The 16,252-nt window shown below is 44.5% G+C and overlaps 2 protein-coding genes across 3 annotated transcripts; both read right to left on the reverse strand.

The window, feature by feature from the left end:
- Window positions 1-19: 19 nt before the first annotated feature.
- On the reverse strand, window positions 20-5,016 carry fhl5 (four and a half LIM domains 5). 2 transcript variants are annotated; one of them, XM_037071743.1, is made up of 6 exons: window positions 4,963-5,016; window positions 2,518-2,691; window positions 2,125-2,299; window positions 1,156-1,325; window positions 795-981; window positions 20-624 (listed from the first exon to the last, which is right to left on the reverse strand). In XM_037071743.1, the coding sequence occupies exons 2-6, from the start codon at window positions 2,677-2,679 to the stop codon at window positions 473-475; spliced, it is 846 nt and encodes a 281-aa protein (XP_036927638.1). In that variant the 5' UTR covers window positions 2,680-2,691; window positions 4,963-5,016; the 3' UTR covers window positions 20-472. The 2 variants fall into 2 exon arrangements, with proteins under 2 accessions (XP_036927638.1, XP_036927639.1); XM_037071744.1 differs by lacking the exon at window positions 4,963-5,016 and adding an exon at window positions 2,882-3,019.
- Window positions 5,017-9,158: 4,142 nt separating this feature from the next.
- On the reverse strand, window positions 9,159-16,154 carry fut9a (fucosyltransferase 9a). Its single transcript, XM_037125081.1, has 3 exons — window positions 15,523-16,154; window positions 13,338-13,595; window positions 9,159-13,073 (listed from the first exon to the last, which is right to left on the reverse strand). The coding sequence occupies exon 3, from the start codon at window positions 13,063-13,065 to the stop codon at window positions 11,983-11,985; it is 1,083 nt and encodes a 360-aa protein (XP_036980976.1). The 5' UTR covers window positions 13,066-13,073; window positions 13,338-13,595; window positions 15,523-16,154; the 3' UTR covers window positions 9,159-11,982.
- Between the last annotated feature and the right edge of the window lie 98 nt (window positions 16,155-16,252).

Below are 16,252 nucleotides of genomic sequence, written 5' to 3' on the forward strand. Positions count from 1 at the left end.
TAGAGTAGTGTGTAATCTGTCTAATCATGTATTTTCACAGTCTTACACTTCTTTAGTTTTATGACAAACTGAGAATAGCTCTAGTTGAAAGATTATCCTTTATATGACGTTGACAAACGTTCGTCTATCACCATTCACCACACCAAACATGTTTGCAACACAATTTTTTTCTTGTCAATAATGAAAGTACGTGAAGAGAAAAAGCATTTTCATGTCAGAAAAACAAACTAAGTATTCATTAACAATGGGACCGTCATGCCCTCACTTCAAAAATGCATGCATATCTTTATGCAAACATCACTGTTGCTGTGTGTGTGTTTTGTGGGCCATGTGAGAGAACTAATGGTCATTTATAACACAGACGTAAGCATCTGACATTCAGACATTTTGCGAAGAAGAAATATTAATTGAAGCGCAGCATCTGTGTCAGAGTATGAGCTCTCGCTGCAGCTGTGACCCCTCCGTGGAAAGGTCACTTCTCCCTGCCGCAGTCGGTGCACAAGATGTTGTCGCGCTGGGTGAGGAAGCCGCGTCCCACCAGGGACACGGAGCACTGCATGCAGGTGAAACACTCGCTGTGCCACTGGCGCTCCTCAAAGGAGATGTACTTGGCTCCTGCCAGACCTGCACGCATCAAAGACATATACACGTATTTATCTATTGTGCGGGTTAATTCATCCTCACCTTGTTTATCCTACAGTTCCCACACAGATGCAAATAAAGGCCTTAGAAATATGAGCCGGAGAAGTGCACGAGCTGAGTGAATGAAAACATGAGCACGACGGGTGACTCACTGGTGATGGGCTTGGTGCAGCCCACGCACTTCTTTGCATACAGGTTGCTGAAGCATTCGAGGCAGTAAGGGTAGTTTTCCCTGGAGGTGAAGCGCTGACCCGACAGCTGCTTTCTGCAGCTGATGCATAGGAAACACTCGCGGTGCCAGGGCTTGTCTTGGTAGGTCACTCCGCCTGTTGTGATGGCCTGGAGGTGACAAAAGTCCACACAAGGTGAGAGTGAAGAAAGAAAAAAACAGATGTGACATTTCAGTAGCATCCATTTACCATGCAGCCTCATTGTGAGTATCAAAACACCAGTCAGGGGGATTTACTGTGCCGCAGCAGTCAATACATAGAAAACACTCAGCTGTAACACTACCTTCTTACAAGCGCAGCACTGGTAGGCAAACTGCTTCTCGAAGCAGGGCACGCAGAAGTAGCCGGTGTCTTTTGGGATGAAGGACTTGGTTCCTATTGGCTGCTGGCAGCGGTGGCACAGGAAGCAGGTCTCATGCCAGCTGTTCCCCTTGTATTCCATTTTGCGGGAACCTGGCACAGGGGACGAGAGCGACTTAGTCAGCATATGGTACCTCTATGATAGAAACACTCGCCAGCCTAAAATAGTCCTGCTTTATCTGTAGGGAGAGAAGGATGCAGTCTTATGAATTTTGGAAACAATTTCGGGAAAGGAAGAAACTGCACTGAAGAGCCAGAAAAGCTGCTAAATGGATCCTGTGGTGTGACATTCTTCTTTTTTATAGTCATCACAGGTGTCATTTGTACTGGGGATGTTGCAGACACTTTTTGAAATGACCAATTTTGTTCCTAAGGTAATGCATATTTTGGTGCTCTGTGCAAGAAAGCTAATAAGAATCTTCCCCCAAAATGTAGAAATACATCTGTATTTAAACAAGTTAGACGGTGGTGTCAGCAGGATTACACAAAAACTACTGAATGAACTTCCACCAAACTTGGATTGGAGGATGGGTCTCAGCCCAGAACTGAGCACATGAACTCTTGGCTGGCATCCATGAGAGTACAAAAGGGGCACTGGCGGAGGTATGCACTCTACTTAGTGACATGCTAGCTCACGTTCATATTTCTATTTTTCGCAGCACTTTCGTTTCTAGTTCATCCGAGTTTTATCCAGATGTAAAATGAATAATCTCAAGGTCCAGAACAGCTGTTAAATTGACCTTGTGGTGGAATCGTATATCAGCCACTGTATTCACGGTCAATATCAATAATGGATTAAAAAAAAAAAAAAAAGTAATTAATGTGCATGTGAAAATATATTCTGATATTGATTTTCTGTGATTGTCTGTTCACTATCCTCATCCATACTTACCCGGCATGACGGTTTTCTTGCATGTGCTGCACTTGGAGGAATAATCATTAGCGTGGCATTCGGTGCAGAGCAACAAATCATCCTTGGCTGCGAAGGCCTTCTCCACCAGAGAGCGGCTGCACTTTGCACACTTGAAACACTGCTCGTGCCAGTGGCGATCCTTGTAGGACAAATCCTGTAGGTATTTAACACGTTATTTATTGCACTTCGGGTATTCTGTAAGCTAAAATATCTATTTAGAGTGTCCATGGGTATAAATAAGGTGCATGTGCTGGTGTTTTAGCAGTTCAGAGCACGTCAAAATCACCTTTAGTTTGTAAAAAAAAAAATAGCACACGTGCTTAGTTACACATTTCTGATGTCATAGCCAGGGTAACACTGGGTCTTCCTTACCTTGGAGTTGCAGCCAATTGGTGAAGAGCAGCCCTCACAGCAGTTGGCAAACAGGTTCTCATAGCACTTAGTGCAGTACTGCGTGTCCTCTTTCATTATGTACTTCTTCCCCAGCAGGGAGTCTTTGCAGTAATGGCAGTCGAAGCGCTCGCTGGTGGACATTGTTGTTCTTAGCTGCAGGTCAAAGAGAGCATGAGGAGGAAAATTGGACAACAAAAGACGAGCAGGGGGAAAGAAAAATGGAGTGAAAATGCCCTGTATTAGTCCAAGCAATCTCTTCCCCCCTCTCATCAAGCAATGTTTCCCTCGTCTTTCAAAAGAATCTGAAAAAAAAAAAAAAGAATCTTTGTTGTATAAACGATACCTCAGTCGGTATGAGGCGAGGATGAGGCTGAGGCTGAAGCCGGGGGCTGCAGACAGTGAGCGGTCCGGGCACAGGGATGGGGCAGGGATGAAGAGGGGTGAGGCAGGATTAGGGGGTATCCACTGGGGGGGATCTTCTATAAATACTGGCCCTCTTATTAGCGGTAATCTCTGGGGAGAATGATCATGCTCCACTACATCACTCTGCACCTTTTAAGGGAGCTGATGGTGCAGAGATTGCTGAGCCTTTGAACCTACTGAACTATCGTTGCTTTATTCCAGAAATGTGTAAAAGCAATGAGAGATGCACTTTTTACGACTAGAACATTGGGAAGCATGACTGTCTACCATCAGACTGAAGTCAACGCCTAAATGTTTGATCAATTTCACGTACGCACACATCAGTAAAATATAAGATTTGAGCTTAAAGTTGCTCTTTTCCTGTATCCGTTTGGATTCATGGTCAAGATAGTTGGCCAGTTGGATGCAGTGACGTGTCTGGACACACTTGTGGCCTTTGTCACCGCCTGCCTGCCACACACACACACACACACACACACACACACACACACACACACACACACACACACACACAAGCAGTTGCAGATGGCTTATGAGAGGTAGGCGCCAGCAGCTTTGTGGTTGCCAGGTACAGAGCTATAATGCCAGGACCTCTCAGTAGCTATTGAGAGCACCTTGGCAGCACTTCAGAAGAGGGAAGCAGCAGGCCTGTGGATGTTCAATCCATCCACGGCAAACTGAAGGAGGAGGAGGAGCTGAAACGACAGTTTGATGGTGACCATCTTGCTGATAGCGATACACTTGTAACCTCATTAAAAACACATTCGCCATGTGTTGTTCGGAACAATAGGTGATTAGCAATACACAGTTATAATGAGTGGGTTTAAACTGACTCAGTTTGGGTCAGTATAGTTTGATGTCATGGGGTAGTGTGGGATCATGGGAGTCTTCACTGTGAAACAGAACGTGCCATCATGGCAGAGCAATACGATCACTAGTAAACATCAGAGTGGCTAGGTCGCTAATGCCCGACTTCCCTCCTCAATCTCTCATGTATCATTTTGTATTTACCCACCCCAGCCACAATCTGTTCACCCTGCTGCCACCTGGCAAAAGATACAGAAGTATCCGCTGCCATACCACCAGACTACAGAGCAGCTTCATTACCCGGGCTGTGAGCCCACTGAGGAAATGTGATTGTGATTCTGGGCTATATAAGTCAAAAATTGATATGAGACTCCTCAAATAATCATCAGCAGTTTTCTGGGATAGATGCAGCACAAAGGATTCCACCATATTTTAGTTCTATTAAAGCCTTGTGCTTTTTAGAAAATGACAATAAACTGAAGTTGCAGCAACTACGGAGGGTGATTAAAAGAACCACTACCTTAGATGAAATGTATCTTGGTGCTGACGTTGTTGTATACATTTGAGTAATGCAAGTAGACATCACAACAAGAAGTCCAGTCTTTTTTATTTATTCATTTTTTAAGCTATTTTAATGCAGCAAGATTACATATTATATTTTAAACTGGCACCAGACTTGACTTTAAATTACTGTTGGGTCATTCACCCAGTAAATATTGCTCATTTCACGGGCTCAAATTTTACATTAAAACTCTCGCAAACATGAACAAATAACACACTGGGGGCACATCAATCCAATATTGTGTGAGGTAAATCAATTTGTGTCGGTGCTATATTGACCCAAATTGGATCAATATTAACCCACAGCTTTTAAGTGTGTTGTGTTGGGCCCAGATCATTATGGTACAGTATGGAATTCAGATGCACTTGATCTGTCTGCATGTGGCTTAACCACATACTGAGTCAAAGTCAAAAATGAACGTCTGAAACGACAAATCTTACTTTTCCGACTGGTTAAAACAATTCCTGCATTTTAAGCGTCTTTGACTGACAGTCGACTAATTACATTTGAATCTTGGAACATGTGCTCCTATCAATTTTCCAAAAGGATCAGGGGGCGGACATCTTCATAAAAATAGCCCGAGAAGACCACCAGCCCGGCCCACCGGCCTAATCCCTCGAATACACACTCACAGGAAGGTCAGCGACGGGGATGAGGCTGAGAGGAATGCGACTCTCTGTGGACGAACTCTCTTCCCCTCTGTTTTCTCTTCAGTGCCACTCCTTGTTAAGAAATTCGTCTAGAGTTACACTCCTGTGAACGACTGCGATTGTAATGCGTTGTTGGATCAGCAGATGATGTCAAAACATGTGTCTGCGGTGTGCGTGGGTGGCATCTACAAACCTCCAAGGAATAATGTGAGACTTTGACCGACAAGCTGTGCGTTATGTAAGGCTCTCAACACAAAATAACCCTGTCATGTGAAGAATTCAGGTGTAGGAACTGTCTCCGATTGAAGAGGAGCCATCCTTCAGGTTTTACTTATTTCTAAGTAGGTGGATACGCCAGATTACACAGAGTCATCTGCTCTCTTTGGATTAAATTACCACTGTATTGTGCCACTCGCTCCCCGCTGGTGTCCAGATCAGCCACTGCAGATCACAAAGCCACGCATGCAGACCTTAAATAAACCCAGAACCAACTGTAGGACGAGTATAGTCATTGCCTCTCGAAAGCTTCTAATCTTTGCTGCATTGGTGGCTGCTGCACAGTATGTCTGTCATCATGTGACATCAAGCCTGGCTGGAGGTGACCTATATTCACCAGCAAACAAAAACTCCCATCTCTTTGAGTGCATTAACATGATATGAAAGTAAATTGCATGTCAGCGGTTATTCGCTGGATATTAAAGCGGAGATTATTGTACATTGTGTTCATACTGTCAGCGTTAATCTGCAGCCGTGCATGCCTGTTTGTAATTTTATTATAACCACTCTGATTTGTTTCTGATAGATAACAGGTGCTGGTCTTTGTCCCTTGGATTATTAACTTGTACAGCAGGCAGTGCCAACTCTGCAGAGCAGAAAGCCTGCTGATCTTGCGTATTCCTTTTTGCCTGCTTAATCCTCTGAAGTCAACTAGTGAGCAGCTGCCAACAGATTTCGTATGCGGGCCTGTCTAGCTCCAATAAATAGGCCTTTATTTGACCTGGACTCGGGTGTCCTCTTATCTTAATGTATTCAGTCTTTACAATAAGGTGTCAGTGGCTGTTTCTCCCCACCCCCCCTTAATCGAATGATCTCAGAGAAGAAGAGAAGCATTTACTTTGGTGGCTCCTTTGAGGTGGCGACTTGTTGTAGACCGAGACAGATCAACGCGACACAGTCGCATCTCTCTGAGGCACAAAGGCCTCGCCGCACCAGGGTTGACAGCTGGTTGGCATGGTGATGACAGCATAAGTGGGCTCCATTAGGGTTCGAGATGAGGGGCGTCTCTAGTAGTTAATGAGAGGACTCACACAAACCTGGCCCTTTGAGCTGGCCTTTGCACTCTTCTGCGATGTGGAGGGCTCGCTTTCAACGCAAGGTTTTCAACTGAACAGGATAGCCACATAGGGGGCTGCCAGGGGGGCGAGGAGATACAATCTACTAAGTCTACTATCTCACAAAAACCTTACACCCCTTCAGGGAGGCCCCGTGAGCGCCCGGTTAATGCCTCCGCCGTCTTTTTGCTCCCCCCCCCCCGTCCTCCCCAGTTCTCACCAAAATGAGTCATGGTATGAGTGGGTGACAAGATCCTGTCACACAGCCAGACATATGATCTCCACTGCTAAAGAGGAGAGAAAGTTGTCTACCCCTAGGAATGCACAACCCATTAAAATGTTCTCCTCGTCGATCCCTTGCCTCCTCCCAGCCCACAGACTTTGTGCTATTTGGTCTGACTGTGTAGACGAAGCTGGTGATTACCTTTGGGTGCCAGCGGCGACTTTGTGCACAAAACATACCTCAGTAAAATCAGATAAATAAGAAATGTGTACTTTGAATCGTGCTCAATTATTCACAGCCCAAAAAACAGAGATAGCATTTAAAAGCAAAGAACTGGAGATCTCACGTACCTGCTACGAGGAAAATCTCAGTCTTCTGTCAGCTGTAGACAGCTTCAGAGCCCCAAATACTTCCAGAAGACCTCCTTTATTCTCCAGCTCTCCAGCAATAACAACCTCATCCTCAGTGCGCTGGAACATTTTCCTATTACACGAATAGTGCAGCACAAATAAACAGTCCACATTATTGGACAGATCCAAAAAAGCCCAGCAGCCATCAGTATGGCAGGAATTGAATAAACTTGAACTCATTTGTCTGCTAGGACCAAAACATATCATTTTAATGATGGAGACAGCAAATGGTAAAATGTTTGTTGGCTTTATTACAGCACTTAATTACATCTGAAACCAGCAGTAACTGACATTTTTGTCACTGTGGGGCAGCGTAAACAAGCTGTAAACACAACATGGACATAAATCATTATTGCATTTTAAGCTGATGCAAATATGTTGGCAAAAAGCTGCTTATTTACACATTAATTAGATATAAAGGCATCCTTTGCATTTATTTGGTGTTGTCCTCCTGGGCACCTGATGAGACGTTTTGACTCTGCTTTGGTCTCCACCAGCTCCTGAGAGAATAATCTGCTCTTTAGCTGCTGGATGCTGCACTACGTTAACCAGCTAGTTGCTAACTTTGTCTGTTTGCTAACTTTTTCTTATGTTTTCTAATGAGCAGGTGGGTTTTGAGAACTTTTCCACTGCCTGAAGCAACCAAAACTGATACCAACCGTCAGAAACATGGTCCATGAAAGTACACAAAGGCAAATATGAAAGCCTGGCACAGCTGGTACAAACGTGTGCCCAGCGAGCATGCTCATTGTGCACCAAAAACATGGGGTGAGCTTGTGCTTGTGTTGCCTAACCATTCTGAGGTGACACATTCCAGTATGCAACAACTCCGCAATCAATCTTGCGTGAAGCATCTGTGTTTGCATACCTGTGTGGGCCATGTATTTAAAACCAAAACAATCAGCTGAAAGACCCTATAAACTTCTGTCAAGTGAATGAAACTCCAGAGCCAGGTGCATTTTTGCTCGTTCAGCTTGACTCTTTGAAGAAGTTCTGTTCAGTTTACCTAGTCATTTTATGAGTCTTCCTCAGATATTGATTATAAACACATGGATGGGAGGCTGGCTAACTAAGCTAGCTAACACTACAGCTCAGTCGAGGAGGATGCCATTCCATGATATCACAAGCGTGAGCCTCTCTTCCATGAGTAGATGCACACTTGGTATCACCGATGATCAGCAACTCCCACAAAACCAAGACGGATAGCACTACAGTTAAGGGGAAAGATGTGTATTTTTGATTTTGGGGTGAACTATCCCTTTAAGAACTATAGAACTAAGATACAGTAGATGCAATAGAGGAATGTTCTGTGTCATATTAACTAAGCAAATGTTAGATCCATCGCTGAGACCAATGGCCTCTTCTGTGACACCGTCTTGAGTGTTGAAGGGGACAGTCCCCCCCCCGTGCCACCTGAACTTTCACAATAATCCCCAACTGACATCAATGGATTATTCACACCACCGATCCTGGCAACACTTATCACATACCCTGACCCGCAGCACTGAGCAGAGGCAGTTAAAGATGTGTCATCTCCGTGGCGAAGAGGCGACTGCAAAATACCAGAGTGCTAGCGAGGATATGGGGTAACTAACAACAGCCGGAGGATCGAGGCGTATCCACCACAACACTCTCATCAATCACTTATCAAGGCTTTTGGAATCGCTATTTATACTTCTGCCCGCATTGCATGGCACTGTAAAACAGCGTGGGCAACATCTTTTGGAAATGACACTCGATATGAACATACAGAACCGTGCATTAGGTGGCATCATGTAAAATGTGTTAATGTGGCCACGCAGTCAAAGTCTATGCTCAAATGCTTTTATCACATTTGCCTTGCTATATATTTCTCCAGTATCAGGCTATCAGATATTTCTAACAGTGTCACAGAGTTTGTAATTTCCTGGGAAAACAATAAAAATGTTGATGATTCATCCTGTATTCATGGGTGTATACTAATTTTGCATCCCAAAAGCACTCTTTTTTTAATATCATGCTGTCACGTAGATAAAGATTGTAGACAAAGATTGTTTGCATCATATTCCCACACAACCCAAAGCGTTAGTATTTGGCAACCTGGGAAATGAGAGTCAGTAATCACCTATCTTACGAATTGTACCTTTAATGGCAGCAAGCAACAGCTACTTATTTTAAAGGGGTTCCGTGACATACGTGATTAGCTGTTTTGAAAAAAAGTGCAGCATGATCCACTCACGTTTGCTCATTTGCCCATATCTTTATTTTTCTTTGACACTATCAGACATCTACAGTTAAAACACAACATTTGGCAAAATACAATGATTTGGCAAAAAACTTGTATAGATCAACTCACCGATTATGTCAGTGAACTGGCAGGAAAAGGAGTGTGTCTGGTGAGGCCTCCACATCCAACCACACACAAAGATTTCATCTCACTTGGTATGCAGTGTTTTTTTGTTTTTTTAAGGACTCAAGCAAAAATCAGTGCCAGGTCAGACAGTATCCAGAGACATCCTGATTCACTTTTTTTCCTGGTGCTGTGACACACTCACAGACTCAGACAACAGGGGCAAAGAAAGCCACAGTTCCTCATTATTTGTTTTTTGTGCAAAAAAAAAGAGAGAAAGGAAGAGAGGATGAAAGAGACAAATGACACACTCAAAAAAAAGAAAAGAAAGAAAAGAAAGATCTTTTGTTCCTTAAAGTCACCAACCACATTGGACAAGAAACCTTTGTTTTCATACATGAGATTGGACTGTACAATATGAAAACCATGAGTGGCAGTTTCATAGTAAAAACTGTGGGCCTGCCGAGGTCTTGGATGACAGTTTTTCTGAACTCACAATAGCTCCAATCTAAGACAGCACAGTGAGTCACACAACTCCACATGAATAAAAGTGCTAGATCTCTGCTGCGTTTTTGGCAAGACCTTTTCAATTAGGTCATGCCAACAGGATTACCGACTAATCAAAACAAAGGCGAAAAAGAAAAACTTCAGTGTAAAATTGCCTCCCTTGCTGAAAACGTCCACCCCACAACACCAAAACCACTGTCCCCGACGTTATCCTTTTCTAAGTCTCTCTCTCTCTCTCTCTCCTTTCGCCTGGATTCGCACGCAAAAGGTGCAGCACAACCACGTCCATCCGCCTGACAACACTTGCACATTATAAAGAGATTTCAGCATTAAAAATATATACAGCACATTGTTTCTTTTCTCCATGAATGCAAGCACTATCGGCGCTCCCTTCAGTCTGGTGCACATACAGGAATGATCAGTGTTAGTGGGCTGGTTTGATCCTGATGACGATTCAGTTCACTACAAGGTTTATATACAGGTTTCACTATGGCATCTGGAACCATATTCCATAAGAAAAATAATTAAATTCATCCTAATTTACATCAATGGTCCCTTTTGAAAGTGAAGAAAATATCAAAATGAAACCTGAACCTGAAACATGTTTCGAGTACCTTGACCAAGAAGACACCGGCTTATCTTGCATAAAATGTTGACATGGTTTTGCACAGTACGTTCTGTAAAAACTTGACCGTCATGTCAATAGCTGCTGAGCGCTGTTGAGATGCATTGTTCATGGATTAACATTTAAAATCGATGTGATATTTACAGATGCCGAGCTGTCTCTTTTTTTTTTTTCCGTAGTGTGATCTCAAGTGGTGTCGGGTTGGCTGTAAACAAGTGTAAACAAAAAACAAAAAAACAAAATCCAGAGAAATATTTTTCACATGCAAAACCTCTCCAAAACAACACCGCGGCGTGGCGATTCAAAGACACAAATAATCCTCAACGTTTCACATCTTTCACATCGCTCCCAAAAGGTCCCAAAACATGTGGGCGGATCTTCCATCCCACACGCACTTCACCATTATGGTAACATCTGCGTGAAACAGTTGAAAAATATCAGTGTAAATATTTTAGGTCACGCTGTGGGACGACAGCGCAGTACACAGAGCAAAACAGCTCCTTCAAAAGACTGGGTAATATTCTTCTTGTGCTCTTTCCCATCACTGTATCAAGAATCACAGACTCTGCGTAGATCAAATCAGAATGCGACATAATTAAAATGCAGGAGTTTATATTGCAGTACAGTGTCTCTGTACTGTACTGTCATCATCAACGCGGGATTTCCGACTGCACTTCGACACATCACATGTGATAATGAACAATTTGTGACTAAAATAGAAACTCCCTCTCACAGGGCACAGTCACGTCTGCTGCTGGAGACCACCCGGGTAATGATCGCCACACGCCGTCTACAACCACCTCATATGATGACGGCCTGTCTTACTGTACATATGTAAAGATAAGGTAACCGTTGGATTAGCAGTGCAAATGCAAACTTACAAAAATATGGAGGAAAAAAACATGACAGCTACATAATTCCAAAATTACACAATATGTACATGACACAATTGAACTACGTTCACATTTGAGTTCGGTAAACACTGCATAGGTGACTGCATCACTAGCACAGATGAGATTGTTTTTTTTTATCATATAATGCCTCACTTGAATAAATATTACATAAATATTTTCACTTCCTGTGTCGGTCTCTGTCTGCAGCCAACACTATTTCCGATGTCCACCGTGTACCACTTCATGATAAGGTGATATTCAAAGAAAAAGAGAAAAACAAACAAACCTTGCACCATGAATGTTCTCTGTTACACAGGAACATCCACACAATCCAGCATTCACTCTAATAATAGAACAAAAAAAACATAAAAAATAGCAGCAAATGTGGGCATGTTAAGCAAAACATGGGTTGAAATAATAAAAAGAAAATGTAGTGCATTTGTAGGTCATACAAAATAAATAAGAAATGAATCAGACAAAAGGCAAAGTAAGGCTTAGCGAAATTGGCTTGCAAATAAAATTTTAAAAAAAAACAAGATGGATGTCTCACTGTGCCACTTAACCAACTGAAGAACATCCTGCGGGAGCTCGGGACAGAACAGTAATGAACCTTCATGTTAAATGAAGGACAAAACTTTTAAAGCACTGCCTTCAACAGCAAAACAAGCATAGCCCTTCAGAGCACTATCCGCCCCAGTACCACTTGTCAAGGTTATTGAATGCCTTGTACTCCTTGTGCCTGCGCAGGTAATCACAAGCCAGGCATGTGTGCTCTGCCCAGAAATAGGCCTTCTTTACTTTAAAGTGCCGCCGCCACTCAAAGTACCTGAGGTACATTTCCTCGTTCTTGTCCAAGAGCAGCAGGTAATCAGCCAGCTCCTTGGGCGAGGTGAAGTCGTCCACGTGGATGAAGGCGTCTCCCTGGATAAAGTTCTCGTAGTTCTGCCTGGGAGGGCCTAGAACCACTGGCACTGTCCCCACAGAGAGCGGGTTGTACAGTTTTTCAGTAATGTAGTCCTTGTGGATGGAGTTCTCAAAAGCCAGGTAGAACTTACAGCTGGCGATGGTGGGGAAGTAGTCTTGGTCAGAGATGTACTCTCCGAAGGCTTGTCCATACGCGTGAACCTCAATGTGTTTGTACAGCTCATTGTAGTATTTCACCCGCACGTGGTCCTGGTTCCAGTTGCTCACAATCCAGCAGATCAGCTTGTTCTTACTAGGTGGGACAAAGTCCTCCTCGCCCTCCGCTGCTACGATGGACCCATAAGGCACTTCAATGTCAGCATCCTGACGGTAATTGAGAGTCAGATTGAACATGTTCTCGATCCCAGGCAGCTGGGAGGAGTGCGACGGAGACTCCAAGTTCATCCATACCCACTTCTGGAAGGAGGGTCGCTGGACCGGTGGCAGGTTGGACAGATCGGTGCAGATGTCTCGGTGATGGATGACGACCCCATCTGACTTGTTGTAGAGATTCCTGTCCGCTGTGATGAAGCAGCCCTCGATGTTGAAGAGAGAGCTGCACACGCCCAGGTCGTAGGTTTGTCCGAAGGGCCAGAGCCAGATCAGGACAGTGGTCACGTTTTTATCGCTCTTGGTGGAGAAGAGGTTCTTGACCCGGTCTGTGGATACCGTGGACTCTACGGGACCTGACAGCCAGCTTGTGGATGGTTTAAAATACATCAAAAACAGAGTCACGAAGCATCCCAGTATGAAAGTGCCGAGCAGAAGGGGTCGTAGGATTCTGTGGAAAGGTGTAGATGGCATACTCCGTCCTGAAAAGGGCACACCAAAGGAAAAAGATCAAGAGGGGGGATCAACAGGATACAACATCCAGACTAATCTCTTCATCGTGTAAAGGTGTTTCACATTACCACCATGTGTTTATGATGCCTATTATACTGGGTCATTGACTCTGCATATTAAATACAGTTGGATTGTGAGAATCTGTGAGTAAATGTAAGGCATTCACTGCTTTGGATCAATACCCATCAGGACAAATGACTTTTTGCATCCTCGCGAACATCGAAAATACAAACCTGGTGGATTTGACTGAACGCTGGAATCCAAGCAAGAGTAGAGGTTGTGGGAATCCGAGGGAGCAGTTTCTACATCGGGTCGATGGTGGGATAAATCTTCTTTGCGATTCAGCGCTCATGGGCGAGGGAAAAAAAAAAAAAAAACGGCTGCAGGTCACACAGCTCAAGAGACGCCTCTCGCGCTGAATAACAATGATCCGTAATGATCTAATGAGGTGTGTTTGATCTTGACTGTACAGGTCCTCTTAATGATGCCTCCTTTACGTGAGCAGAGAGAGAGAGAGAGAGAGAATCGGAGAGAATCAATTAGGAGAAAAGGGAGAGAAACAAGGCGTCACCACAGAAACAGGCTGCAAGTTATATGCAATCAACATGCAGAGAGGAGCTAATCTCAACCAAATCTTTCTAAATTAGCTCGGAAATGAAATGAAAACACAAAGGTCGCTGCAGAACTGCCAGTAAATCGTGGATGTTATTCCAAATCTGCCTGTTAAGCATGGATGTAGGCTTCCAGCTGATAAATATTTTTTTTGGCTTTGCAAGAGAATGCTGCCATCTTAAGGCAGAGGAGGAGAGTGGAGAGGCCCCCTGACTCTCCGGCTCTCTGTGGCTCAGCACACCTGCATCTGCATAAAGAGGCCGTGCGAGCAGATGGAGACCGGCGGACCTCGAGAGGAGACTTGCCATCTATTCGAGCAGATCCACGTCAACGAGACCGGCTTGGACACACATTTCCCCTCGCGTCATCCTTCCTACATGACATACGGGGGCCTCATGTGTGACGGCGCCTCTTCAGTCTCTCCCATCTGTGACTTTAGGTGCACGGCTCTGCGCACAAAGGGCCACATGAGCCGAGGCCAGATGAGTACAACTCCTTTTAAAGGCTTGTGGTATCAATACATTTTCATGTAGGGGCAAATCCTCTTACACCACTGAAACGTGTTCTCTGTCACCGGCTGCGATAAGCTCTCCGCTCCCACCAGGAGGGATGCAGCCCCATACCTTACACGTTGGTGTGGATTCAGAAGGGCAAGCGAAGTGTAGCGTAGCGCAGAGATCAAAATCAGGCCTATTAAATATGCAGTGTGTGGTAAAGTTATAGCATCTCCATGGCGACGCTGCTGAGGTCACAGTATTTAACATGAGAGGGTAATATGGCTCACACACACTCGGTGTATGTTCCTCCTCTCTTCTTTCTTCTTCTTTCTTCCTCTTCCTCTGCACCAAGAAATGAGACCCGAGGGAGCCATGTGCAGCTCAAACACTCACTCAGGACTTGAAAATAACATAAATGGGGGTTTTTGTCAGATGCATTGTGATGTATTTGGGACACGGAAAGAGCACCGCATGGGTGAGTGTAGTCTGCAGCAGGGGCTGTGGAATGAGTGGAGAAGGAGGCGAGGGGAGAAAAAAACGCAACCACAAGATTTTTTTTTTTTTTTTTTGGGAGCATCACAGAGATGCATCGAAATCCCTGATGAGGATTTGGTAACAGGTAGGCTAGAGGGCAAAAAAAAGAAAAAAAAAGAAAGAAAGAAACCTGGCATTTTTTTTGATTAATGTGTGATGTCAGGGAGGCCAGAGCACTGATTGTGAAAGGACACTCCATCCCAGGTGAGAATCAATTCCCAGCCAGCGAGCACTGAAGGTCATTATAAAAACAAGATGCCATAAAGTGAAGCCACTGTTTAAAATGGTTGTCATTTTTTAAATATATTTATTTAATTCATTATTTATTTGGCATGACACTGCAATGCAAGTTGATGAAGAATACTAGGATGTTACATGTGTTGACACCGTTTTTGGGCTGGTTTTTTGTGGGGGGTTTTTTTGCGCACCAAAAACGCGCAGATATATAAGTAACAGCGTGAAGGATGGTGCTGCAAAAAAAAAAAAAAAAAAAATGTGCAATGCAAGATGTAAAAAAAACAAACACACACACACACACACGCCGTAGTCACTGGAGGGGAATGTGTGTGCCCGGTGCATTTAGGGATGTGATGTTTCTATGTGGGGAAAAATAACAGGAAACAGCCGATCAGTCCATTCATTTTGTTTTTCTATGGGGGTCGTTTCTAATTAGCTGGCGAGGGTTTTTTGCCGTCAAAAGCAGGTATCGCTGCCCTACCGTGGGGTGCAGGGGAAGTGGGGGGAGAAAAAAAAAATAGCCATGCATTTCACTCACCATCTCGACAGGCGTGAGTCAAAATAGACCTTTCTTCTCATTTCCCTCCAGAGGTCCGTACCCTGCTCAAAGACACCTTGCAACATACGGGAGATGCGGATGCGTTTGGAATAGAAAATCGCGCCCGTCCGCCGTATTTGCAGGAATAGATCGGGGTGAGCCCACATCCATCGTCTTGGTCGCCACAAAATGATGGTACCTTTACTGTGGCAGTGTGCGCCGAATCTATCCCCGCTGATGCTGCCGCCGCCGCTGCTGCCGCTGCACACCGACGCAACGAATGATGGCTGCAGACTTCCAAAAAAAAAAAAAAAAAAAAAAAAAAAAAAAAGTGGGGGGGAAGGCAGTCGAATTGGAGGCTACTCCGTCAGCATGCACGATGGATTCATGGCTCGGTGTGTGTGGACGCCATGTATGCTCAGGGATGTGATGCGATGTGGAATAATTCCCTGCCGGCTGCCCATGCGCTACCTTGCTCTGTTTACCGTCAATGCAGCTGCAGGCTGTGGCGGAGCTCCAGTAGTGTGTGTGTGTGCGTGTGTGTGTGTGTGTGTATGGGATGCTGAGATTCAGCGTTAGTGCATATTACACTTCAATCATCCCCTCTGAAGGTTCCCCATCCCCAGCGCGCATCGGAGAGGTTTCCTCTCACTTGGCCCTGCGTCGTCTGTTTATCCGAGTAAAAGAATAAAGGGAGGTGTGTGTGTGTGTGTGTGTGTGCGCGCGCTAC

Source organism: Acanthopagrus latus, chromosome 16 (genome assembly GCF_904848185.1).
Source record: "Acanthopagrus latus isolate v.2019 chromosome 16, fAcaLat1.1, whole genome shotgun sequence".
NCBI classification, from domain to species: domain Eukaryota; kingdom Metazoa; phylum Chordata; class Actinopteri; order Spariformes; family Sparidae; genus Acanthopagrus; species Acanthopagrus latus.

What these genes read in the sequence shown, in the direction of transcription:
- fhl5 (XM_037071743.1), bottom strand. Translation starts at nt 2,679, where the DNA reads ATGTCCACCAGCGAGCGCTTCGACTGCCATTACTGCAAAGACTCCCTG. An exon ending in CAAGAAAACCGTCATGCCGG is followed by an intron (nt 1,326 to 2,124) that starts GTAAGTATGGAT and finishes CCCCTGTGCCAG; the next exon opens with GTTCCCGCAAAATGGAATAC. An exon ending in AGTGCTGCGCTTGTAAGAAG is followed by an intron (nt 982 to 1,155) that starts GTAGTGTTACAG and finishes TGTCACCTCCAG; the next exon opens with GCCATCACAACAGGCGGAGT.
- fut9a (XM_037125081.1), bottom strand. Translation starts at nt 13,065, where the DNA reads ATGCCATCTACACCTTTCCACAGAATCCTACGACCCCTTCTGCTCGGC.